At 44.8% G+C, this 26,797-nt stretch overlaps 1 protein-coding gene across 7 annotated transcripts in view; it reads right to left on the bottom strand.

Annotated features, from left to right (window-relative positions):
* The window catches only part of MARK2 (microtubule affinity regulating kinase 2), a 118,085-nt gene that overhangs the window by 72,203 nt on the left and 19,085 nt on the right, over positions 1–26,797 (bottom strand). Inside the window, exon 1 of one of the 7 annotated variants that reach the window (XM_081174056.1) lies at positions 14,762–14,904. The exons of the other annotated variants lie outside the window; for them this stretch is intronic. Within the exon in view, the coding sequence (XP_081030182.1) occupies positions 14,762–14,797 (36 nt within the window). The 5' untranslated portion in view covers positions 14,798–14,904. Of the gene's footprint in view, positions 1–14,761; positions 14,905–26,797 lie in introns of those variants that run through there. 7 annotated transcript variants of the gene reach the window in all.

The following is a 26,797-nucleotide window of genomic DNA, read 5'->3' as shown; positions in this document are numbered from 1 at the left end:
TAAAGTGCTGTGACTCACAGTTAAGCCTCCCTAGGGTGAAACACATGAAACCTTGGGGAGCAACTATAGTCACTGCAGGCAATACTAAGCTGAGTGGTAAGTCTGTTTAAGGTAGCTTCTTATATTCCTGTGTGGAATATTTGAAGTTACTGATTAACAGCTTTTTGTCTGATCAATGGATTGGCATTCCAAACTTCACGCTAAAATGCTGTCCTGTTTCAGAGCTCATTCTAATTGCAAAGGAAAAATCATGCAGGAATCCCATTCCTTTGACAACATAATGATCACCAGAGAGAACTAAGAACCACTGGTACAGTTTCCTTTCACAATTCACCTTCTTTCCTAAGTGAAAACACATCTCCTTGCTTATTCTATCTTTCCGACAATGCTTTAAAGAAGAAAATTAGTTTTTCCATTTTACCAATGGGAACCCAAATATACCGTAAGTTATTTTCTTGCTGCGGCTAGAATCTTAATTGTTCAACACTTAAAGGAGGCTAAGGCTCTACCAATTCAACAATGAGAGCTTAACTTATTTGAAATTCACGTATTTACTATGAAGTACAGAGGATAAAGTGAAACTGGTTGAGAATGTGACAGTAATTGATATGATTTTGTTGTTGTTACTAACAAAACAGCTGAAAGTTAAAATCAGGTCTAAAGTTATATTGCATTCATGGTGGTATGACAGCATATCAGTGATAATAGAACAGGAATAAGATGCTGTGATGCTTTGTGTACACACTTGTACTTTATCTGCTGCTTCTCTGCTGCGTGAGATTTTTTTGGTATGTACTTTTTTCTTTCAAATAAAATAAATCAATATATACATCATTTAATTTTTTTTAAATGGAGAGCGGGGGAGAGAAGACAAGACCTGTTCAAAGAAGTATGTCCCCCACTGGCCAAGTACAACATGAGACAATGGCTGGGTTAACATATCACAACAAGCCCGGGATGCTGGCTGATCAATGTTTGTTGTGGACAAGCAGTGCACAGATGCACAATGCTCTTCTGTTCCTGCTTCACTCCTCCCCTGGCACGAGTGGGAACACAAGAAGCTGCCTTATACTGAGTCATGATCCATCTAGCTCGGTATTGTCTACACTGGCCGGCAATGACTCTCAAGGATTTCAGACAGAGAGCATTTCTGGCCCAACCGAGAGATGCCACTGCAAACTGAACCTGGGACCTTCTGTATCCATACCACTGAGCCACCACTTTTCACCAGATCAAAGCAAGAGGTCACAATTAAGCTTGGCTTCCCATGACATCTGAATCCAGGATCCTGGTTTGTTGCCAGGATTGCTAGACAGCCTTAAACTGTGGTTTCTTGCTGGCTTATGAATTCTGGCTTAAATAACCAGGATCCCGGGTTCAGGTGTCCCAGGAAGCCAAATGTTATACACATTCAGCCTTCACGGGCCCAGGGCCTTTGTGTGATTTTATTCAACTATGTCCCACCTTTCTGTCCTAAAACAGGATCCCTCAAGATTAGCAAATCGTAATCAAACAAAAGACTGCCATCATGAAAATAAAACAGCAGCAACAACCATAAGCAGAAAGAACACCCAATGAAACAATGTGTCCAAATAAATTAGTTTTCATTGGTGCCTATGGCCATAGAGAGCAGTGGCTGGCAGAATCTCCCACACAGCAGAGCATTCCACAGCTTGGACACCCACATTACAGTGGGCTTGTCTTGCATCTCCGTTCACATGGGCAATTTCTCTTATCCGGTGGTACCTCGGGTTACATACGCTTCAGGTTACATATGCTTCAGGTTACAGACTCCGCTAACCCAGAAATAGTACCTCGGGTTAAGAACTTTGCTTCAGGATGAGAACAGAAATCATGCTCCAGCGGCGCGGCGGCGGCAGGAGGCCCCATTAGCTAAAGTGGTGCTTCAGGCTAAGAACAGTTTCAGGTTAAGAACGGACCTCTGGAACAAATTAAGTACTTAACCCAAGGTACCACTGTATGAGCCAGGGAGCAAGTATTAGCATGGCATGGGAGACGCAGGCTGGCATGGCACCAGTCTCTGCAGCCCTGTGCTGCATGTGGGTAACCTGTGCCTCAGCTGAGGCATAGAACAGCCCTGAGATTTGAAAGTATATCTAAGCCTACCACCAAGATGCCAACTCTCTCAACCTAAATAAGTGTGCATGTTCTTGTGGAAGGCTATTCTAGAAAGGTGAGCGCAGTGACCACCCAGAAAAAAACAAAGCCACTTTAGGGTTGAAGAGACAAAGCTGAAGGCTTCCTTCTGCTCACCACCTTCAATGGGCATTAGCAAAGCACTAAAATATTCCCAGGAAAGGCTCCTGCATACCAGTCAACTGAAAAGATCCCTTGTCATCTACTGTAGCAGATTTGATGAGTAATGCCCCCAAGTCACACATTAGTTTCCCTAAGCTAGTTGTGATGTCTTGTGTATTTGAGATGCTTTCCAGTAAGGAAAAGGAGCAACATGGCTAAAACATGCATTATTTTGCCTGCCTTTTTGTCCATGGCCCCCGATTACTGTTTTAAATAGGAAAGCAGGCAAGCAAAGACGCTCACTGTGGGAGTGGAAGGAAGCTTTATCATAAGCACCTTCACAGCTAAGTCAGATGGTGATGGGGAAAGATTATCAAAGTAAGCTTGTGTCAGTTCAACAAAAGGTGACCCAGGAAACGTTCTCCAAATTGTATGCTTAATATTGGAATATTTTCATGTAAACAGTATCCAAGAAACACTAAATTAACCTTTCCCAACCAGGTGCCCTCCAGATATTTTGGATAGCCCATCACCCAAAGCCAGTATAGCCAATGTTCAGGGATTGTTGTTGTTAAAATCTGTATACAGCCCTTCATCCATATATCTCAGGGCAGTTTACATATTTAAAAGGATGATGGAAATCATAGTCTAAAATCATCTGAAGGGCACTGAGGTGGGGAAGGCTGTGCTAACATGTTGCATCTCTCCAAAATGGAAGCAAATCCATAAACTCTTGAATGACAAGAGGCACAACCTACAAGACAGTAAAAAATGATCTGATGAGAATATTTGCAGAGGTGGGGCAAAAGCACTTAACCTCCTTCATGTTGGGAGGATAAAAGGAAGGCCATTTATGCCACCATTAACACCTTGGAGAGAAAGGCAGGATAAAAAATGCAAGGAATAAAACAAAATGAAAGCCGACCTCCTCCCTTAAATGGCTGGAGGAAGAGAATTGAATAAACTTAATGTGGCCAAAAGCAGGTAAATCCAAGTCCAGAAAATGGAGGTCCTTCCGTACTGGAAAAATTGACGCAAACTGCCCCCATCTGCATCTGAGAAGAAAAGCTAAAAATAGGCAGCTAAGAATATGAACTTTTATTCGGCACTCATCCTAGCATTTGGCATATGTTCTCCATCTCTATTCTCTCCACCCCCATCCCCTCCAAAACAACCTTCCACTTCTGTGGTTAGCTATAAGCTTCCTCTGGTAAGCTCCATTTTCCCTCCCACTGGGATTCTCCTCCCCCCCCCCCCATTAAGCAGCAATTCTTTGTAGCACCCACAGAGAGCGTGGAGCACTTCTCCTTCATCCACATGGCTCACGTGAAGCCCAGAGGGAAGAGCTATACACTCCTGATGAGGAAGAGACAGGAGGCGGTGAGGGGTGGAGAGGGAGGAAGTCAGCACACAAGCAACACAAATGACAAGGAAGACTGATTTGGTGGGAAGCAGGAAGGTTTGCTTCTGAGAGCAATTTGATTCTATCCAGCTTTGCTGCCTTTAGAACAGGCATAGGCAAACTCGGCCCTCCAGCTGTTTTGAGACTACAATTCCCATCATCCCTGACCACTGGTCCTGTTAGCTAGGGATGATGGGAGTAGTAGTCCCAAAACAGCTGGAGGACAGAGTTTGCCTATGCCTGCTTTAGAAGAAAGGGAATTCCTCCCTCTCCCCTCACCTCCCTGAACGTGCTGCTCTTCTTTCATTAATAGGTCCAAGCAAGAGTCAGGGCCAGGGAACACAATCCAAATCACCACCTTGCTCTTTTTATTTTATTAACATGCCGCATTTTGAGCCACATATATCCATGCTGGAAGCAGCCTACACACTGAACCACCACCACATACACTGAAATAAAGACAAAGCCTGATTTTTTAAAAAAATCAGCATGGTGGTAATCTGAACCACAAAAGAAACTTTGAATTGCTGTTGCCCATATTCCCTGGCTGCCCACCTCCCATGCTTGCAAATCCCTCCGCAAAACCCATGGCTTTGGCCATAGGAAGGTTCCTTATACCGGCAGTCTTTCCCAGCCCTACCTGGATTTGCCACTGGGAATTGAACCTGAGACCTTCTATATGCAAAACCACTAAGCTGGAGTTTAAGGATCACCTTGTTCTGGGTGTGTCCCTCTGTGTGCTCCATCCCACACCCAAGGTGTCATTACCAAATAAAGGTCAGCAGGCACTCACCTGTATGGGACCTTCTCAGTAGTCGCACCAACTGATCCAAGTCCTGACATTGGCCTCTCTTATAGAAGAAGTTTGGCCAAACAACCCCTCTCATGCAAAAAGAGCATGTAGCAAGCTCTCCTTTCTTACCAAGAATTCAATTGCTGCTGGTTGCTGTTCCTGAGACTGTAGCCATGTTTTTTGGTCTCTACTGAAAAGAAAGTTATCCGTTCTAGTGCCATTGATGTTGTATTACTGTTATTTATCATGTCACTACGAATTTTAAGCCACTTCACATTCACTTTGGATAAATGAGAGGAGGGATACATTTGTGGGGGTTTTTTAATGCTCCAAATGAAGCAAATACCCAGACTCTCATGGCAGGGCAAAGAATTCCTGCTGAGGACAGAGTAATGAACTGAAGTCAGGTTACAAAGCATGAGTTCAGCAGGTAAATCAGACTGGAATACTTGACTAAGCACAAGTCAAAACATTTCTCTAACAAGCAAATATACGTCTTGGCACGAGGCAATCATAGAATTGTAGAGTTGGAAGGGACCCACAAGGGTCATCTAGTCCAACCACCTGCAATGCAGGAATCAAACAAGCTCTCCTTCCAGTAGGCTGGCTTTGCAAAGCTTGTTTGCAATGACACTGCCAGTCCTTGGAGATGGGGGCGGAGTGAGAGCCAGCTTGGCATTAGACTCTCAGATGCGTTCCCAGAAAGGAGGATGTCCTCAATGGCTGGAGGCGGCTCCTTTGTAGGAGGCATTAGACTTGGGATATCCAGAGTCTTGTGGGCAGAACACTCTTCTAACAGTGTGTTCGGTCCCTCCCCAGGATCCAACTCTTCACCTTCCAGCCCACTGGAGCCTTCCCCTGGGCGGAACACTTTATGGGGTCCCAGCTCTTCTCCCCCAGTTCTCTAGGACCCTCTCCGGAGTCATCCAGCTCCAACTCCCTGATCTCCACCCATTCATTTTCTATGTCCCAACCATGGAACATATTCAAGGCCAGGTAATGTGGATTAAACACCACTTAAGCACTCTGCTGTACTAACTACCACAGCCGAAAAAAGAGCTTGATCCCCCTTCAGCTAACTTGCACCTACTTTTCTGAGCACAGGTTGTAATTTGAAAACAGGCAACACCCCCCCCCAATCCACACACATATGCGCACACACACGTGAGGATTTTTTTTGGCATATGTTTTGAAGATGGCATCCACTCTTAGGCTAGCCAGTTCCTAGAGGGGACGGGAAGGGAACCTCTAAAATAAAAATATAACACCTCTGAGTGAAATCTGGCTGCAGGATACAGAATTCATAAGGACAGGTTACCTCAGGGAGGGCAGGTTAAGCAGAGACAACTGTCTGGAATCTCTGTTGACTCACCCTGCATAATCAGTACCTCCTCGCCCAGGGCTCTGCTGCCAGAGGATAAGCAGCAAAGATATCCTCCCCACCACTCCCCACCAGAGTGGCAACTCCCTATTTGTGCAAAGCCCTCTTCCACTCCTTTGTGCACAATTACCCCCCCCCCCCACAGAGGGAGAGAGAGCTTCAAGGAAGGCAGTAGCATCTCCACATCAACATGGGAAGATTCAAGCCTATAACTGAATAAAGCAACACCAGGACATCCAAGCTGGGAGTTTCCTAAAACAAACAAACAAACACACACACACACACACCTGAGAAACTGTGTTGTGGTTTAGAGCAAGGGGCTGGAAGTCCCTGAGTGAAAACCTCATTTGTCCACAGAAACATTGGCTCAATTTGCAGGTAATGCCAAACCAGTTTGGTGCTACTATGAGAACAAGCCTAGGAGGAGCCTCAGGATTGCTTAAACAGTTCCTTCCCAGTTACAGCTACGTCAGAGTATGCTGTTATAGCCAAACCAGCAAACTACAGCTTGCGTTTGCCCTGAAGGTCAGGATTCAAACCCTGGTTTGCAACACAAGCACAAACCAGAGTTTATCAGTTTGAACACAACAGCAAATTGTGGTTTGCAGAAGATTAAGCAGAAATGAATGAGAGCAGGCAAAGGGAGAAGGGAGGGTGAGAGCCTAAGGCTCTTTTCAGGTTCAGTCTCGTATCACCAAACCATGATTTGTTATTATGTTCAAAACTATGGTCTCAGCCTCAGCCCTCCAACTGTATTACATATGGTATATATGCAATATACTGGTATATGAGAAGCTTTATTAAATCAAGTTAGATCACTGGTTGCTCATTCTATCCCAATATTGCCTGATCTAATTGGCAGCGGCTCTCCAGGATCTTTTGCATAAGCTGGCCCACAATCCTACCGAAGGTATGAGAACCTGCGTGCCAAATGTCCCATGTTTAAAGCAGGTAAGTCTACCACTGAGCTAAGGCCCACCCCAAATAGTTAAACTGCTCAAGTGTTGAAAGGATCACTGAGAAACATATTAAGTGCTCTGAGCATTTGATGTGTGCTATATAACAAATGCCTGAAAGCATTCTGGTTGGAATTTTACAGATGGCCCCTGATATTTTTGGGTAAGTTGTTCCCAGGCTTTGCTGTCCTTCAGAACACTCCTGCTGCCCTTTTTTTGACCCAAAAACTGTTGGCGTTGTGACTTTATTCCCCCATCACCAGTAGCATGGCAATATGCCCGTAAGACTCAACCCCTTTGTTTGGGTACAGGCCTAGAGACCTCTGGTGTTTTCACACAAGGCCAAAAGGAATGAATGCTTCTAAGCTGGGGGCAGGGGGGGAGCCCAACTAGGCACCAGTTCAAGCCATCATATTTATAGCTGTGCACACTGTTACTTCTGTGGTTAAGTGGTTCTACGTTTAAGCTGGCAAGACCCCAGTACTGTAGAAATTAACTGTGAAGAAAGAGGGGGGTGGGGGAGACATGGACAACTTCGTATGCGCCACAAGATTAACTGCACACCAGGCCGCTTGCCAGCTCTGCAGTTCTCCCTTGGATCGCAGCAAACAGAGACAGCAGCAAATCTGACTTTCTCTCTCTTTCTGGCACCTCCATGGATGCTGTGGGCTGCTAAAAGTAACTAGCCTTGCAAACAGGTCTGCAAAAGTGATTAGTCCACACATTTTCAGTAGAGTGCTTGTCCATACATGTGTGTCAGTTGTTTGTGCCTGTAAAGCAGGGACAGGGAACCTGTGGCCTTCCAGATCTTGCTGGACTACAAGTCCCATCATCCCCGACAGTTGGCTGTCTGGGACGGACGGAAGCTTAAGTCTAGAAACATCTGAAGGGCCACAGGTTTCCCACTCCTGTCCTAAACAGAACTTGCTTGTGAATGTTTATTTATTCTGTTCCAAATTCCATCTTACAATTTCCCAAGGGCTGGGGCAAGTTACAACAGTAATAAAAAGAGTCAGACTATACAGACCACCTCATTAAACTTAGTCCATACCTGCTTACTGCTGACTGTTTAATGCCAGCCCAAATAAGAAAGCTGCATAGCTGTTCTGGAAAGTATTTATAGGCAGGCTTGTAGAAGGAGAAGGTTCTATAGTCATAGCTGTGGCCCACCAACTTTGCCTCTCAATGTGCCCTTGTTGTTTGAATGTAGGACAATCAAGGAGACGCTATTGAGCTAAAAATTAAATGCTGCAGAATAGCACAACCAAACAGCATGAAAGCAAGGCAGACACGCAGTGAAATTCAAGCAGACACCCTTGTAGCCCAGAAAGGAACCCAGCAATCCAATAATCTAGGTTCCAAATGATTACCAGTGAGACAATATTGAGATCAACAATGAAATTGTACTAATTGACCTGATGAAAATCAAATTCAGCTGGTTAAACAGAAGACTATCACTCCAAAGCTGGGTTAAGCTGTTCTCTCTAAGTGCTCAACAGTGCACTTAGAAGCAAAGAGTAGTGGCAGAAGAACTGGGCCCTGAAATCAATGGGGAGCAATGACTGTCTGTGAAGGGCAACCGCCCTAACGATGCCCAAAGAGAAGCTCTTTCCAGTTCCTCTCAAATGGCTGGTTTCACCATCTCTGTTGCAATGACAATGATTAACGTGCATCTTTAAAAATGGATGGTGGAATTCTCCAGGAAGAGACTTGAAGTACAAGTGCAGTTACAAAACTGTTAGGAGTCAGAGTCTCTCTGTCTCTCTCTTAAGGCAGGCATCATCTGCCTACTAAACTCTGGGTTTTTAGCACCTTCAGCTCTTGAGTACCAGAACAAAGGATAGAACCCTAAAATAGTTGCTCTTGGAAATTCCTAGTACCTTCCATAACACCATGGCTCAGTGGCACATGACTTCTAGCATGTATGGACACAGGGTCACTCTCTAGCAATTCCACTGAAATGGGTAGGGTAGCAGGTAACGAAGAAGACCCCCCACCTGATATGTTGTACAGCTGCTGTCAGTCAAAGGAGACAATGCTAGACTAGATGGACCACAGTTTCATTAAGTCTGAGCTAACCTTGGAGCACATGCCCAGCCTTACCCAGCTGTGCCTCCTAGCAGTTTCATGATAATGCATCTTGCAGACAGAAACATATTTGGTGCACTGCAGACACCACATACCTTGGGATGCTCCAAAAGTATCTCTCCTCACCATCTCACTGTGAAGCCAAGCCAAGCAGGGATTATGCTGCAATTCCAGGGACTCTCCACAGAGCCAAGCACAATTAGGAAGCAGGCCAAAAAAATAAAAATAAAAAATAAATCCAAGTCCAAAAAAGAGAGTCGCGCAGCAGGGTGTGCCAGAGAATAGATTCAGTGGCTTCCAGTTGTTTATAGCTCTCAGGAAAAGCAGCCTCATTATTCCCCATTAACGCTCCAAGGCATGGAACCACAACTGCCCCATCTGCCATCCGGACATGGACACAAACACACACACCATGGTATCTGGGACACAAGACAAGTGCTTTTCCATGCTGCACAGAACAGGAGCAACAAGGTGCTCTGCTAGAAGGTGCCTGCACAGTAATTAGTACCAACGAGACACAAGGAAATGAGACAGGCTGTGTACCACTGAGGTTTTCAACTGGTAGCACTGCTTTTTGCTACCAGCACAGGGCAGCATCTAAGAATCTAAGCCAGAGCATCCTGTGTTCAAATCCATCCTCTGACATAAATAGATTAGGCAGCTTGGGAAGCTGCTAGCTCTCAGTCCCACCAATGGGATGAGAAACAGGTTTCATCAGGTATGTGATGCTTTTTTAAAAAAGGTATTCACACACAACCCACTACAGCAACACACATACACATATTATTAAAAGTTATATCAAATATGCATTCACTAACTTCAGCAGATAAGACCTCTCATCTACACTGATCACAGCCCCAAAGTCATCTGTGCTATTCAGTCACATTTCGGCAACAATCTCCAGCCTTCCGCCAGGACGCCTTTAACTGGCCAAAAGATTTGCAGTATCTCAAAGTCTGACACCAGTACTCTACTTAAAGATAAGAGCCACTCATGAGCCAGAGTGAGCATGCTCTGGGGCAACTTGTTTACAAGGCAAAAGGGTGCCAAAAAAACCTCACTAGGGGGGGATCTGGGTAGGTGATGTAAAATGAACCATGACCCTTCCTTAAACTCCATCTTATATGAAATACCCATATTTTCACCACCACGTCATGGTCATCACAGAATATGACACTGCCGCAGAGCTCTCCTGGCCAGCATGAGCCTGTGACCTTCGAGTCCCTGCTAACAGCAGCAGCAAAAGTTGTTGAGAAGCAAAACATGTCACTGGAGATAATGTGGTCGGGAGTAAAGAATGCTAGCCAAGCAATAGAGAGAACTCAAGAGGCTTCAGAATTAACCCACTCATGATTTCTCCACTAAAAATAAAATAAAAGCTAATGCCATTCGACTCTCTTTTAAGGAGGACATCCCTGGCACTTGTGGTTATGGAGAAAACATCGTCAGCCCCACATGAATATTTCAAATTCTTAAGTGCCAGCAACAATTTCTTTTAGATGCCCAGGCAACCATGAGCCTGGAAAGCTTCCAACCCTGGTCTCTGCCTTCAGTAGTCTGCACAGCTCATTGCTTCCTCTCTCTCACAGCTACCGTTTCCACTTCACCCTATGTGCCATCAACTGTCCTCTCCATCCCAAATGGTCACACACGTCCTTCCTTCTAGGCTCAGCCATATTGTCCTCTTCAACTCCATTTCAAACTGCTCCCTGGAAGGCTGCCAGGAGGAAAAAAATGTCCAGCCCCCCCCCCAACCTTATACGGGCAATGAGCATGGGCAGATCAAACTTCAGTTTAACTCTCACGCAAACACACCACTCCTATGCCCTCAAGGGTATACAGATGGGCTCCTTCCTTCTCGGTCAAGCATGACAGCGTCACAGCAGCTGATGTGAAGCATTCGTGAGAGAGAACAGCTCTATTCTACCAGTTTTCAAGAAATTTTTACCTTTTCTGCACCAGGCAATCTGGAAACACACACCTCTGCACAGAGCAGCAGAAGATTCTGGGGCATGCTCTATGGCACTCCACTCCCTTCATGTGGGGCCTCCTTGTACAATCCTTGACTGAACACCCAGCTCCTATACAACCCACGTTTGCACGCAACCCTAGACCAAGGTTTAGGGTTATATAAATGAGACTCAACTAACACAAGCAATGCATAGCCCCAGAGTACTCCTTGCCTCCTCTCAGGTGGCTGGAAGACTTCTGCTGAGTTTCCTTTCAGTTTTTAAAGAACCTCAAGCTTGGCCTTATCTTTGTACCAGGAATTTAAAACCCAAACCAGCTTCATAACCCATGGTTTGAAGTTGGCTTGTTATAGAAAAAAAGCTTACTGGTGTTTGCTTTAAACCAGGGGTCAGCAACCTAGGGCACATGGGTCAGAAGAAGTCCGTGGAGGTCGTTTGACCGGCCCATGAGCCACCTCTGAACTCAGTTGCCAGCTCGCACGCTGTGCTAAACAGGCGCAGCGCGGGGACTCGCTTATGCAGCACTGAAAATCACATCTTCACATGTGCAGATGCTAAAAATCACATTTGCACAGACGCCGAAAATTGCGGGCGGAAGCTATCCAACCAAGGAGGGATCTCCGTGGGCCCGAACCGGCCCAGGTAAGATAAACCTTGCTGACCCCTGCTTTAAACCTTGGAACCAAACATGACATCAATAGTCTTTACATGACACCAATAAAAAGAAAAAGAAAACTCAGCAGAAATCCTCCTCCTGAAGGAGGCAACACACAAGCCCAATGCTTTGCTTGAGCTCATCCATGTAGCGCCACCAAGCCATGGTTACATGAGAACGCAGCCACTGCTGCTGGACTCCTGCAATGGTGGACATGCTGTCTTTCAAAGAAGTTGACCATCTATTCCTGATTTTCTCACTGAGGATGCACAGTATTATGCAGAAGGCTGCTGATGGCTACTAGCCATGATGACTATGCTCTGCTTCCATGGTTGGAGACAGTTGCTGGAAACAGCAGGAGAGGAGAGTGCTTTCATGCTAGGATCCTGTTTGCGGGTTTCCCATAGGCATCAGGTTGGCCACTGTGGGAACAAGATGCTGGACCAGATGGGCCACTGGCCATATTTGAGCAGGCTCTTCTTATGTTCATATGAATACTGCCACTTTCAACCAAATTTAACATGGGGATGGCAAACAGCAGTACACGGCTATAACACATCCAAGATCAATATCAAAATATGACCTGGAACATAGGAAAGTACCTTACAGAGAGTTCATTGGTCCATCTAGCTCAGCACTGCCTAGTTTACAATGATTGGCAGTAATTCTCCAGGGTTCAAGGCAAGAGCCATTTCCCAGTCTTATCAAAGATGCTGGAGATTGGACTGGGATCTTTTGCATGTGACAAACATGCCGTGTTTGAAATTCCCATTGTTCTAAGTGCATTTTGCGACAGGGAATTTCATTAGCGCATGCAGTTTCTGAGCTCTGGGCACAGTACTGTGCCTAAGATATCAGATTAAAACTGCAGAGTGGAAGGAAAAAAGTGTTCCTAGACATTCCGTTGTAGCGCCCATAACCTAGGTCTAAGGTGATATTTAGCTCCTAGCTTTCATATCTCAGTTTCTAACACTGCAAACATGTTCCATCACTGAGCCAATGGGATATGTTGTTCCCTATAGCAAATGATAAAGGAACGTAAATAAGTACCTGAGGAGTATTTCTAAACTTTCTGGGCAGATAGCATGCAGTTTCTAGGGCCTTGTGACACTTCGAAGTATTTTTTTTTTAATGAAGAAAAGCATACACCAGACAGGAAGTCATGAAGAGTTCCTGAATCAAAGGCTTAAACGCTGAAACGAAAGTAACAACCAGGTGGCCAGACATAAAAAGGTAATTTGCTTATGATACACAGGCCAATGAGTTGTGCTGTATTCGCCACTCACGTACAAGGTAAGACAGGGATCCCACTAATATTTAAGAGCATCTGAATTTACAATTCAGATTTCTAACATAAGCAAATTGTTCGAGCCCTCTGAATAAATTATCTTCTTAAAGATGTGCACTAAAATGTGGAAGAATTTGAGCTCTTAAATAATTTTTTTAAAAAACCTTGTCATAGAATCAGAAATCCCAAGTGCCAAAACATCCATGAACAAGAGCGTGTGGTGCAACCAATGAGTTGGACCAAGAAAGCTGCCTTATACAGAGTCAGGCCACTGATCTGTCTAGCTCAGTATTGTCTACACTAACTGGCAGCAGCCCTCCAGGTTTTCAGGCAAGGAGTGTTTCCCAGCTGTATCTAGAGACTGCTCCTGGAGACCTTACGCTTGGAAACATACACTCAAGTTGCATATTCACAGCTTCAGTTCCCATCTCTAAACAGGGAATTCTGGCATACTTCTCAGTAATGTTGAAGACAAACACCGGTTTTGTAAATTAAAAGGTGTTCATTTTAAAAATGTAGCAATTTGGGCTTCCTTTGCATTTGGTTCCATATTTGTGACCTTTTGGCATTCTGAGACAAATATGTGCCTGAAACCCTGAGGACTAGGAACACAATTTAAAAAAGAAATCAAGCAAGCTGGGAGCTTTCTAACAAGACCTCCTGCCAGCTAATGGAGCCATTTCAGGAATCACCAGTGGTCCAGAGATACCTCAGAACATTCTTTTTTTAAAAAAAAATTAAACAAGAGTACTTCTGCTCCCCCCACTTGTCAAAGTTTTCTACTATGCCAAGGAGGAAATGGGCGATGAAATGTTTGAAGATTATTCAATGACACCAAAATAAACCCCAGGCACCTCTGTTTTGCTGGCCGGGCTGTAGTGCACATGCCATCAATAAAAATAGCTGAGGTATAAAAGGAACCATTAATAGCAGGACTGCCCAGACACACACATTAGACGGCTCCAGCTTCTTGATTTAGAGATCTGTGTACAAGATTCCAGGGTTCATTCAAGTTTTTCACCCAACAAGTCTGTATTCTACAATTCTGCCCAGGAGTATTGACTCCTGAGATCCCCAGTTTCAATTGATTGTCAATTTTAACGCTTTTGCAAACAAACAAAAGCAGCAAGTTTGTAGTCCTCAATGTTCAGAGATACCTGAAAACAAAGTGTCAACAACAGCCCCCAAACCCCCGCAATGTTCAGAAGCAGTGTTTCTGTGCCCATTGCTACCTGTCCCCACCATTTATGACATGCAGGTATGCCCCCACCCCTCCAAACACCACTACGGTCCCTGTCCACTTGTTTACACCCCTCTTTTGCCACAGGAATATTCACTAGTGTTTCAAAACCTGCAAGTCACACTCCAAATTTCAGGTTCTGAATAAAGCACTGTAAAATTGGCATGTTTTCTTGAACGGGAAAAGAAAGAAAACAAAGCCAAGTTGGATACATGTTCACTACTCCTCAAAGGGCTGCATAACCGTGCAACCGTGCTTAAACAAATGACTTTCCCAGCAGAAAACCTGCCTCCAAGTGCAAACAGCCCTGCCTAATAGCAGATCCAAAAAAATAAACGCAAGAGAGGGAGAAAAAGATGACTCTGTTTTTACTGGGCTTTCAAGTAAAAGCTTCTTTACTTATGGGAAGGTAAAGAGTTCCAGCCGAACAACAGGAGTTAACATGATTTAAACAACAATTAAAGAGAGAGAGGAAGAGAAACAGAACCACAAAGACCGTCTCTCCATCAAGCCAGGGTAATCATCACCATCATCAACTGGGCTCTCCCCCCAATGAACAGAGGCTGGAGGCTCCCAAGGCACCTCCCTGCTTTCCCCCAAAGGCTCTCAAGAGTAGTTATGAGAGTGACAAGCGCAGCTTAAGATGCCACACATACACACACACCCCACCCAGAACACCGGGATTGTGGTTGGCTGCTCAGCTCCCTCCCCCTCCTGCCCGGTACTCACTAGCCCATTAATTCTCTTCCATATCGCAGCCGTCATGGGGAGCTGTTAGACAGGCTAGCTGCCACTTCTCATGGGCCAGCAATTCCTGTTTGTCCTACTCCTTGCAAGGGAACCGAAAGGTTACTTCCCTGTGTATGGCACTAGCCCCGCCTCTTCCTCCCTCCCAGACTAGCGGGAGGGAGGAGGGAGGGAGGTGCAGGGTGGATGGGGAGGGGAGAGATTTGTTGGCATTTTAGAGAAAGCTTCCTGCTGTTTGGCAGCACACATCTAACTCAGCTGTGCTGTGAGATATCTGGGGAACATACAGAAAGCTACACACAGGAAAACCTGAAACCCCATAACAGTTATTTCCCCTCTGCACTCCAATCCGCCCCCACCCCACACACGAGAGGGGGAGGGAGGGGAAACTGGCTTGCTTCCAGAAACTTAACATACCTTGACACAAGTAATTCAGCGAGACGAAGACGCAGCTGGGAAATATCATGAGAAGGAGAGAGTTGATATTGCAGCGGTAAAGCAGGATGCAGAAGTTTAGCGGGGCCGGGAGTGCCACAGAAAAACAATTGTGCGAAGGAGGGGAAGTAATAGCAGAGTATTTTTTCAAAGGGGAGAAAAACAAGCAGGTGTGTGGGGGGGGATCAAATGCTGTGGAAAGGTTCACTGGGACAAAATCCATTGCACTGATGGATTACTTTTATGGAGAGGAGAACAGGGAAAGTGCAAACTGGTTATTCTTACATGATCTCCAAGCAGTTTTTGCTGTCATTGACCATGTTATCTTTCTGAGTCGACTTAGTGAGATGGGTACTGGAGGCACTGTTCTATAGTGCTTCAGATTCTGTATCCAGGGTTGGTTTCAGGTATTACCACTGAGTGATTGTCTCCCCCCCCCCCGGGGTGCCACAGGGTGGCATCTTGTCCCTAATCTACATGAAGCCTTTGGAAGTGGTCATCAGGAAATCTGGGGCGAGGTGTGAACACCTGGCTGATAATACTCAGCTCTGCAACATCTGGATCAGTAGAGGCCATGCAAGCTCTGAATCAGAATGGAGGGCCACTTTTCTGTGGTGTTGTAAGAATTACAACATTACTGTATATATGTGGAGCAATAAAAAAATTAAAAAGCACATTGTAAACAAACTAAGGTATTCTCCTCATCTATTCGGCATGCGTGAATAGCCCACCATAAGTAATAGGTTGCTTCCCACAGTGTCCTTCACTGCAACAATCAACCCCACTTTGAGGTGGGTAGCCAGATAGCAGAAGCAGGATTATTACAACAGCCGATCTAAAAACCAAATGTGGCTCAAGTTAAAAAGATGCCATTAAAAAAAGAGGGGGGAAATAGATCATAAAGGTCTTCTCAAGTGAGGGAAGCCTACCTCCCTTGCTAATTGCATTCCAGCAAGTTGAAAAAAATACACTTGTTTCAGTGCTGCATAAACTAGCATTGTTTCTATTATGAATTGCAATTTTAATTATTGTTTCAGGTTTTACTTGTAACCCAAAAGAGGGGAGTAAGGAAGGAGGTGCCAAGACTGAAATCCAGATAGAAATGTAGATAAAGCCACTCACCTGTGGTAAGTAAAAATTGCCCCCAGGGGAGAAGGGAGGAAAGTTTAAAATCAGGTGAGAATCGATTTCCCCCACTTTTCCTGCATAGCTTACCTACCCATGCAGACCCATTATTTCTTTTCCTATTATGAATTTATTCCTCATGCACTGAAACTGGGGTTTCCCCCTGGTCTGTTTTACTAAGCCATCTTTGTCTTGAGGTAGCCTTCTTCTCATAGAATCGTAGAGTTCTAGGGACCCCGAGAGTCACCTAGCCCACCCTCCTGCAATGCAGGAATCTTTCTGCCCAACATAGAGCTCGAACCCACAACCCTGAGATTTAGTCTCATGCTCTACCAATTGAGCTAAAATCGTATCTTTCATTATAGGAAAGCATATAAAAAGACATGAAAAAATAAATAAATAAAAATGGCCAGTGTCATTTATATCCTTTCCTCAAGATTCAAAATAAATTTAAAGCAAATGACAATGTCTACAATTCCTGAGAAGTTAGAAAACATTCTGGCCGCCTTCTCTAGCATTTCCATACAGTTAAAATGGAGTCCAGTGTGTAAGAAAAGGCTCTCAGTTTCCGATTCTTTTCCTGTTTTTAATCTGTCCCCTAATCTTTTCTAGTAAGTCATCTGTATATTAATACCCACAGCCATGGGGCACCTCCATTACAGGTACCTTACACCCACTTCCTAGCCTCTTTATATGGAGCACCAGAATGTGAATGATATTTAAGGGAGGGGTAGTGAAAAAGAAACAACTGCCATAGGGCAACAGACTTTGCCAGCTCCCCCCCTACCCCTGCACTGCCATGCTGCTTTTGCTGGATTGGAGAGAGCTGGTTAAAGAGCTGTGTAATCCAAGCCTAGAAGCCAGAGAAAAGAGCATTCTTTACAGATCAGCTTAAACAGCTGGCAGCAGGAGGAGGGGCTGGGACCAAAAGAAAAGATTGCAGGCGAGTGGGGTGGGTTTGCATGGCTCCAATTTAATTCCACTAAAGTTCCGGGTGGTGGGAAAGAGCTCTCTGCATCCACAGAGGCTGTGTCAGTGACTTGCTACAGACACAAATCAAACTTATTTATTCATCTGATATTTTTATACACTGCCCCTTTCAGCAAATCTTCCAGGACAGCATGCAAAAGCAAGTCAAAAACACTAAATGAAAATTTATATTAAATTGTAGTGTGTCTAAATAACAACCTAAAAAGTCTGTGAGATTTATCTTTTTTTAAATCCGTGCCTAATACCAAAAGACAATGATGCTGGTGCCAGGATGCCTCTTCAGGGAGGGAATTCCATAAGCCAGGTTCTGTTTATTTTATTTTAACAGCAACAATAATTCTTATTATTCAATTCCATACCACTTTATATTTTTAGGAAAAAATCTGAAAGTGGTTTACAACACATTAAAACATCAAATAAAACAATCCAGAACAAAACATTACTGAAGAAAGTCAAACATAAACTATACATTCAAAGAAGCATAACCAACAGGAAACAAACATTTCAAAATAAAACATTATAGAGAAGTCAACGCAGCAAAGTTAAAAACAACAAAAACCTAAAACATTTCAAAAGGAAACCTTACCAAAGGAAGACAAATATAAAATGAACACTTAAAACAGCATAATTAACAAGAGAATAAGATATTATTATAAACATAGAACACAGACTTTATTCCACTTTTCACCACATCAGGGTCTTAAAGCTGCTTCTAGGCCCCCATCCTTGAGAAGTCAACCTTGCCCATAGTTTGCAGACAGAACAGGAGGACCTCTGCAAGACATATGGGGTAAGGAGGTGGGAGGTGTGGGTGTGTTCATAAACCCCAATATCTGCACACTTTCAAAGGAAACAGAGGCTGGGCAACCAAGTCTCCTGGGCTGTAATGCAGCGACTGGAAGATGATGAAGCAAGACAGTTTGACACTGCTTCCTTGGTCCAGACACACCAAACAAAACATGAGGAGAGGCTGGAAAAGTATTTTTCCAACCTATCAAAATCATGTCACTTTAGGATCTTGTGCATCTAAGCATCCAGGATGGTTACTGGAAGGGAGCATGAGGGAGTGGTCCTGCCTCTGCTTGAACATTTTGTTTTGGAGGGTATTGTGTTTTGACACACCTCCTTAGACCCCAGTTTCTGCAGGTATTCCATGAGGTCCCCCTCTCCCTCCAGTTGGCAACCATCCCTTAACCATGCTTGTTTCAATACAGGGCCTTTAAGAACACCTGGAAGTGGAGGATAAAGTGGATCCAAATACGGAAGCCTTTGGCAAAGGTCCTGGTGGGTGGATGCAGACACTTAGGTCTGTTGCTGGCCAGTCTTCAAAGCCTGTACCATGTAATGTGACACTGAACTCTGTGCCCTCTGCCTGCCGTCTTGTTTTGTATAAAGGGCTCAGCTGCACTTCCACTCCATTTCTGTCCTTCCCCTACCCCAACCAAGGAGAGAAAAAGGTCTCCAAATCAAGCAGGGAGAACATGCTGCTATGGTTCTCTTCCAAACAACAAAAATAACACCCAAAATTATTTAGAAGCACTGGTCACATTGTCCCTCCTTCAGGAACCCTGAGTGAAAAGTTTCAACTCCCAGCTAGACAGCTGCTAACTAGGGGGGAAAAATCACTACTTTTGAAGAAAGAGAGATGTGGGTGGGGTGGCGGTGCAGAAAGAGACCAAATAAGTAATTGGTGAAGGGGAAATTTCAAGCTGCCCATCCAAGCATGCAAACAAAGTCGTAGGCTAAGGAAATACCTTCAAAACTGAGCCATGTCGTGTTAATCTCTGCTGATGGATCTAGATGGCTCAGGGCAAACAGGTAGCACAAATAACAAGGATTTTTAAAAAAGCAAGATGAAAGCACCCAATGGCTGGACTGACAGACAAGTTTTGAAATGTGTTCTCTCTTTATCAAGGGAAATTCTGCCACTGCTTCTAACATTTCCTAAAGAGCTAACTCACTCTATTCAAGGTGCAAGCAGCAGAAAGAGCACTAGATTCGGGTTCAGATCCATTTGTTGTTGTTGTTGCTGTTGTTGTTTAGTCGTTTAGTCGTGTCCGACTCTTCGTGACCCCATGAACCAGAGCACGCCAGGCATTCCTGTCTTCCACTGCCTCCCGCAGTTTGGTCAGACTCATGTTTGTCACTTCGAGAACACTATCCAACCATCTCGTCCTCTGTTGTCCCCTTCTCCTTGTGCCCTCCATCTTTCCCAACATCAGGGTCTTTTCCAGGGAGTCTTCTCTTCTCATGAGGTGGCCAAAGTATTGGAGTCTCAGCTTCAGGATTTGTCCTTCCAGTGAACACTCAGGGCTGATTTCCTTAAGAATGGATACGTTTGATCCATAGTCAGCCATAAAGCTCACTGAGTGACTTTGGGCCAGTCACTATCTCTCAACCCAGCCTACCTCAGAGGGCAAGAGCAGTATGCCACCCAGAGATCCTTCAAAGAAAGTCAAAACAAAAACGGTAATGTATAATAAATGGAAGTAGTGCTCAGCTTCAAAGGAGTTGAAGCTTCTGAGAAGCCCTACCATCTGCCCAGGGATTTTTAAAAAATGAAGGTGTTTGCACAGTTCTCTGGAAGCAGCAGCTGCAACAGGCAACCCTCGTTTTGTACAAAGTCACGTTGCAGGATGCAAGAAGGGAGGGGGGTTGAAAGTCTGGTTACATCTACATTCTGTCCCCATTTTTAAGAGCACAGAGGGTTGGTTATTGCTAGGGCTATCAGTCAATTCAGTTTCTTCTTTGTATTTTAAATTGGGAGAGAGCCCTGGCAATTAACTAATCGGTAATTAGTCAACCAACCAACTGATACTAATATGAGCAATCCTTTAAAATCTGCATTTGAGGAAAAAGTAGTTCCGAGGGAAATTGTATGCCTTCTTGAGGCAGCCAACTCCAACCTGGTACCCTACATATGTTTAAGACAAATTCCACCATCCCCAACCACTGGCCAAACTACATGTAAATGATCAGTGGAGTGGAGGGTACCAGGTTGAAGCAGGCTGTTTCAAGTTGATGCACTCATACGTCCTAGCCCACATCACTGTAGAGAAGGCAACAGAGAATAAAAAATGAAGAATCCTTCTAAGATGGTCTGTGCTATCTGCAGCTTTTCAAAGTACATATATTAAAAAATCTGCAAACCAGTTAACTAGGGTTCCTTTTTAGTAGCCATAAAAGATAATAAGAGGAAAACAACTTGTGTGACATGTGAGATGGTTTTCCATCTAAACCAGTATTACCTGCCCTGACTGGCAATGGCTCTCCAGGGTCTCAGGCGGAGAAGGGTCTTTCCCATCACCTACTACCTGAAATTATTTTAACTGCAGATGCTAGATTCCCCACTGAGAAAGGGGGCCTAATTTTATCTGCAGGAACCTCCAGAAGAATTTAGTTAACAAGTGTAGTGGCACAGGCCTGCACAGGTTTGGTGTACATGCCCTGGTCATTGCCTGTACTACCTACTCCATCTGGTAGGGGCTCTCCAGAGTTCCAGTCCTGTCTGGAGATGCCAGATTGAAACTGGAGCTATCTGCATACAAAGGAAATAATTGTACAGACAACCCCCCATTTACACTGGAGTTACATTCACCAGCACCACACATTCTGCGTATATTTGAAATGCCACTGAAAAAGCCTGCAAACATCCCCATTCCGCCCCACCCCCTTTTGCAACGTGTGCACACATTGAACATGCATAAAGGGGGGTTTGCCTGTACTACCAAGTCAGAGGTGGGCAACCTTTCAGTCCTGCTTGCAGTTCAGATTCTGTTTTCATTATTCCACTGGATTTCTTCATTGGCCAGTTATGAATGACCACCTGCAGAACATCTGGGGACCTCTTTTTAGAAGAATCATCACTGAAATTTGAACTTTCTCCCTCATTCACTACCTTTCAAAGTGGGTTTATTAATTCATCGTTTTCTGCCTTTTCCTCTCGTCTCCGCTGTAGAGCAGGAAACTTGGGAATGATGACCTAAAGCATCTGGAGTTCCATTGAAAGATGCCAGATTGGGGCTTAAACAAATTAGATCAGGTGATGGGCTGAGATCATTTCCTTGGATGGTAGCAAGTAGGTTATCAGAATACTAATCCACTACCAGGAGGCTTGAATCTGAAAGGGTTGAGAATGGAAAACAACTCCCACAAATCCATTTCTTGAGCATTCATTTTGGTGTAAAAGCAGGTTTTTAAGGTCCGATCTTCATAGATGTAATTTAACTGTTTGGTTACTGAATCTGATAGGGTCTCAGCAAATGCAGACCTATTCCCATCTTGATGTACCTTCAAACTACCACTAACTTCAGTTTCTTTGCTGGTATGTCTTATCTGCAGGGCTACAGTCAGAATTCCTGTCTTCACTAACACAGTCAGTGCACCAATTATGGCATTCAAACCCAAAATTTCCTTTTCCAATGTGTCGATTCTGCTAAAGATTCCCTCTGCTGTTTGTTTAGACAGGAGACATTGGTGGCGTAAAAGTTCCCACAGTGAAGGAGTTTCAGTCTCTGTTGTGGTAGAGTCTGTTATGCCAAGATTGTTATTACGCTTAGTTGAGCTTTCATTATATGGAGGAAGCTGAGGTTACCTTGGAGCATATATATCAGCTCCTAGCAAGCCCAGATCAGTTGAACAGTTAGCTAAGCTTTCATTAGGAGTATGTAGCAAAACCTCTTACCTGGGATAAGGCTTCTCCAGTCCCATACTTGCACACTCACAATGTAAAGTTCCAGGGCTCTCCATGTAAGATATATCAATTTAATCTTCCTGCAAGCGCTTTAAAGTTACATCTGCATCCCATGTGGGGATGCAGTTTAAAACTCTGAGCCAAAAGAGCTGCTCTCCAATCTCCTATCCTCCAATGAAAATAAATGGCTTTTAAGTCCACATAGAAGTAAAATAGATATGCTTCTTGACTGTACAGTGGTACCTCGCAAGACGAATGCCGCGCAAGACGAATGCCGCGCAAGACGAAAGAGTTTTCCGTTTTTTGAGTCGTTCCACAAGACGAATTTCCCTATGGGCTTGCTTCGCAAGACGAAATGTCTTGCGAGTTCTTGCGAGTTTGTTTCCTTTTTCTTAAAGCCGCTAAGCCGTTAATAGCCGCTAAGCCGCTAATAGCCGTGCTTCGCAAGACGAAAAAACTGCAAGACGAAGAGACTCGCGGAACAGATTAATTTCGTCTTGCGAGGCACCACTGTATGTGGCAACCAACATCAACTGCTATCAAGATAAAGCAAATTAAAACCAGAACAGACCATGGAACTCAAGGACAAAGCAGCCTCAATCGTTGCCATCTTCATCTGGAAGTCTGGAAAGTATTTCAAATAGGAGTGCCACCCAACCACTTTTGCTTCCAGCAGCAGCAGCAGCAGCAGCCTTCCTTAAGTTGCTCTTCTCAGGTCCCATCCCACTCTAGTGGGTGGGTGGGTGGGGGGGAGATAGGAAATGTGCGCACTCAAGAGAAAAAATTCACATGCTGCCCTGTCTGAGGCTGCCTGCAAGAACACCAATGTGCATTATTTGGGGGAGTGGTTGATTAGTCTAGCAAGAAATTGGTCACCCACAGAAGGAAAGTGCTCCTCTCTACTTCAGCTAGCATTCAGTTGAAACTAAATCCCAGGAATTGTGGGATCTCTCCCCTACCAGAGGTGCTAAACTAACACAGCAAAGCTAGGAAGACTGTATTAGCACCAATTACCACTTTTGAGGGTATGCAGACCTACTGCGGCTCTTGCATTTCACGACCTTTGTGGCCTTGCTGGTTACAATTTCCCCCCTCTGTACATACAAGTTTTCCTCTCTCTCTTTCAACTAAGGATAACAGGTCATGCATCAGATCAGGGGTCAGCAAACTTTTTCAGCAGGGGGCCGGTCCACTGTCCCTCAGACCTTGTGGGGGGTCGGACTATATTGGGTGGGGGGAGAACAAATTCCTATGCCCCACAAATAACCCAGAGATGCATTTTAAATAAAAGCACATTCTACTCATGTAAAAACATACTGATTCCCGGACCATCCATGGGCCGGATTTAGAAGGCAATCGGGCTGGATAGAGCCCCCGGCCTTAGTTTGCCTACCCATGCATCACACTGCAGCACACCTAGAGAGGAGCACTGTGGCAGGCTTCGACTTTCTCCATTCAGAGTTGACTTTGAATGTGGATTTTTAAAACCTACCAACACAAAATTAGGAGACTTTGAATGCTGTTACACCAACAGTCCTGTAACTTTGTCAACAAGGAGGACATAAGCCTACCGTGCTACTTAAAAAAGAGAGTGAATCACCCCCAAAGCAGACAAACTTTCTTTTGCCTTCACCTTCTATCAACTGGTTACACAACAAGAGCCTTAACTGAGCAAGCACCAAAAACTGTATTCAACTTTGTGGTCGCTTATAGCAGGGGTCAGCAAACTTACCGCGCCTCTGGCCAGTCTCTCCAGCACCGATTGCGCAGTGGGCCGGAGGGTGGGGGAGCGCATGCCCATATGTGTGCACGCACACTATTTCTGGTGCACTTCCGGGTTGGAGGAGCACCGGAAATAGCTTGTGCACATATGCACGGGCCTCCTCGGACCCGGATGTGCACCAGAAATAACGCTTGCGCATGCGCACAAGCTATTTCCGGTGCTCCTCCAACCCGGAAGTGGGCAGTCGCGCAGCACAGCACCGGTAAGAGCGGGTGGCGGCAGCGGGCAGCAGGGGTCGCTGCCGGCCAGATAAACAAGTCCCTCGGGCCTTATCCAGCCCACGGACCTTAGTTTGGGGACCCCTGACTTATAGCCTGCACTGTTCTCTGCCTGTGTTTAGAGCATGAGTGGGGAATCTCAGGCCTATGTAGGCCAAATGCAACCTCTCAAGCCTCTCTTTACCCAGTGATCAGAACTCTCCCCAGGCCATATTCCCTCTTTCCCAGCCACACCCCACACCACCCCTGCTTCACACCCCAAGTCATAGAATCATGGAACTGCAGAGTTGGAAGCGACCATCTAGTCCAACCCCTTGCAATGAAAGAATATGCAGCTGTCCCATACTGGGATTGAACCTGCAACCTTGGAGTTATCAGCACCACGCTCTAACTCACTGAGCTATCCAGTGTGAAAAGGAACTCTGATTGTTCCTTTAGGTTGTTTGCATGGATTGACAGACATGTGTGAAGTAGTGGGGGGGGGGGGTAAAACTGTCCACTAAGCAAAAGTAAGAATTGCCTTGGTTGCTCCAACAATTTTTGCCCCTGGCTCCACCTACCACTGGCTTGTGGCCCTTAAAAGTTTGCCCAGAGGAGAATGTGGCCCTCTGGCTGAAAGACATCCTCACCCCTGGAATAAAGGATTAGCTTTGGCTCAGTAGACAAGTGACAGAACTATGGTGGGTGTGTAGAGGAGGGGAGAGAATGGCTGCATATGGAGATGCTACGTGTTCTAAAAAGTGGTTCAAGTACTTATTTTGAACGGAACTAGTGGTACACTTGCTGAGAAATGTTGGCCAGCACTGGTTTAAAAGGATTGTGTTTCTTTGTTTCATAGCTTGTACAGAAAAAAACCACAAGTCTCTCTGCTACAGTACTATGAAATCAATGCTGTAAAGTAATTGACCATATATAACCAGCCTGTTGGCCAAGTCTCCTCCCCCCACAACTCTTTTTGGACCAGTTAAATAGTAAACCTCCTGAAAAAAATCTTTTGTAAATATCCGCTCAACTCCCTCTGAACCTACGGTTCTTTTGAGCATCTGTCTCCCCGCTGCCCCCCTTTCCGTTGTTGCTTAATCAGTTCCACTACAATGTCCCACTGTCCGGCACACAATGGAGTCAGCCCAAACAGTAGCTAAAGAGTTTGCTGCTCTATTTGACGCAAGCTCTGGTTTCCAGTGGACTGTGAAGCTACTCTTTTTTTTTTTTGGGCGGGGGTGGTGGGGGACACAGCCACGGCAATATAAGCTTCCAAAATGCTGAACAGGAAAAGCAGAAGAGCAAAGGGGGAACTCTGCATGCTCAAGTTAATAGGAGTTTACTGAACATGTAATGGTCAATGGGGTGGGGGAGAGAGACAGGTTATTTAAAATATTTCTCTCTCATCTTTCCAGGAGGAACAGGACTGCTCATAGTCAACCTCAGCACAATCCATCATGGTAAAGTTACACTTTCAGGGGTAGCCAATGTGGTTCCCTTCAAATGTTGCTACACTACAACTTCCATGATCCCCAACAACTAGCCGTGCTGGCTGGGGCTGATGGGAATTGGAGCGCAATTACAGCTGGAGGAAACCACTTTGGCTACCCTTGTACTTATAATAATATAAGAAGGCTCTTTATACAAAGTCAGTCCAGAGGTCCTCTGGTCAAGCACTGCTTCTTCTGATTGACAGTGGTTTTCCAGTGTTTCAGGAACATAAAGGCCTTTCCCAGCTTTACCATCTTTTAACTGGACTGAGCCTGTGATACAGGGTGGAAATCCCCACCCCCAATAAAACGTTCCATTTCATAGTTCAGTAGTAGCAATGAATGGGTGTCAACTGTGAATATAGTATTAGGAAAGTCTCGCCATTTCAAAACTGCAATTGTTTTTCAGTGGTTAACTCTCTGAAGTATGCAAGTCAGCATATTATGCATTATTTGGGTTGATAAAACGTATTTAGCACCTCTGTCTTTTTTGTAAATTTAAATGTTAATGTTACAGAAATTCATGTCATTGTCTTTATACTTTTAAAAGTATCCCAATAAAAATGACCACATAGCATTACACTTCAACTTCATTAAGAGTGCTTTTATTTTCACCCCTCCAAGATTTCAGGTCAAATGTGGTACTGTATACTGGAATAAAAACTGTCATGTATACTATATGATGTACCTTGCAGACGTACTCTTGTGCTGGCTGAGGCTGGTGGGAGCTGGAGGGCTGAGTCTTTAATCTCTCTAGTGAAGACAGTTTCAGAACTAGAAAACAAGAACTGGTCTCCTGATTCAGTAGAAGGCAGTGTCATATGCTCATATCCAAAAGGCAGAATGGCACCTCCCCTCTGGGCCTTCACACCATTTCAAACAACACTGTATTTTAAGTCCCTCCTGCTCACTAAGGCCAAAGACACTACTGTGACAAGGCAGAGGCGTAGCTAGTCAGATGGTTTAACGCTACCAAGGAACAAGCTTCAAGAGCAATTGCTTCTGCAGTTAAAGAAAGAAACTTGACAGGGAACAGGTTATTAGGACAGTCATAAACTGAAGGAACAGACCACAAGAGGTTTCCTTTCCTCAGCTTATTTGCTAAGGGAGGGCCAGCCCAGAGCCTAATCAATTAGTATCCATCTCTCTATCTGACATGATCAGAGTAATTAAGGTAAAGATTCCCCCCTCCTGCCGCCACCTCCTGGGGAATTCATATTGCACTGAAGTACTGCTAAGCAGAGCCTGTTAAAGGAAGCGTTCATAATCAACATCTAATGGGCCATCTCATAGGAACATAGG

This window comes from Podarcis bocagei (genome assembly GCF_964188305.1).
Source record: "Podarcis bocagei genome assembly, chromosome: 16".
Lineage (NCBI taxonomy): Eukaryota > Metazoa > Chordata > Lepidosauria > Squamata > Lacertidae > Podarcis > Podarcis bocagei.
This window is presented reverse-complemented; position numbering and strand designations above follow the sequence as displayed.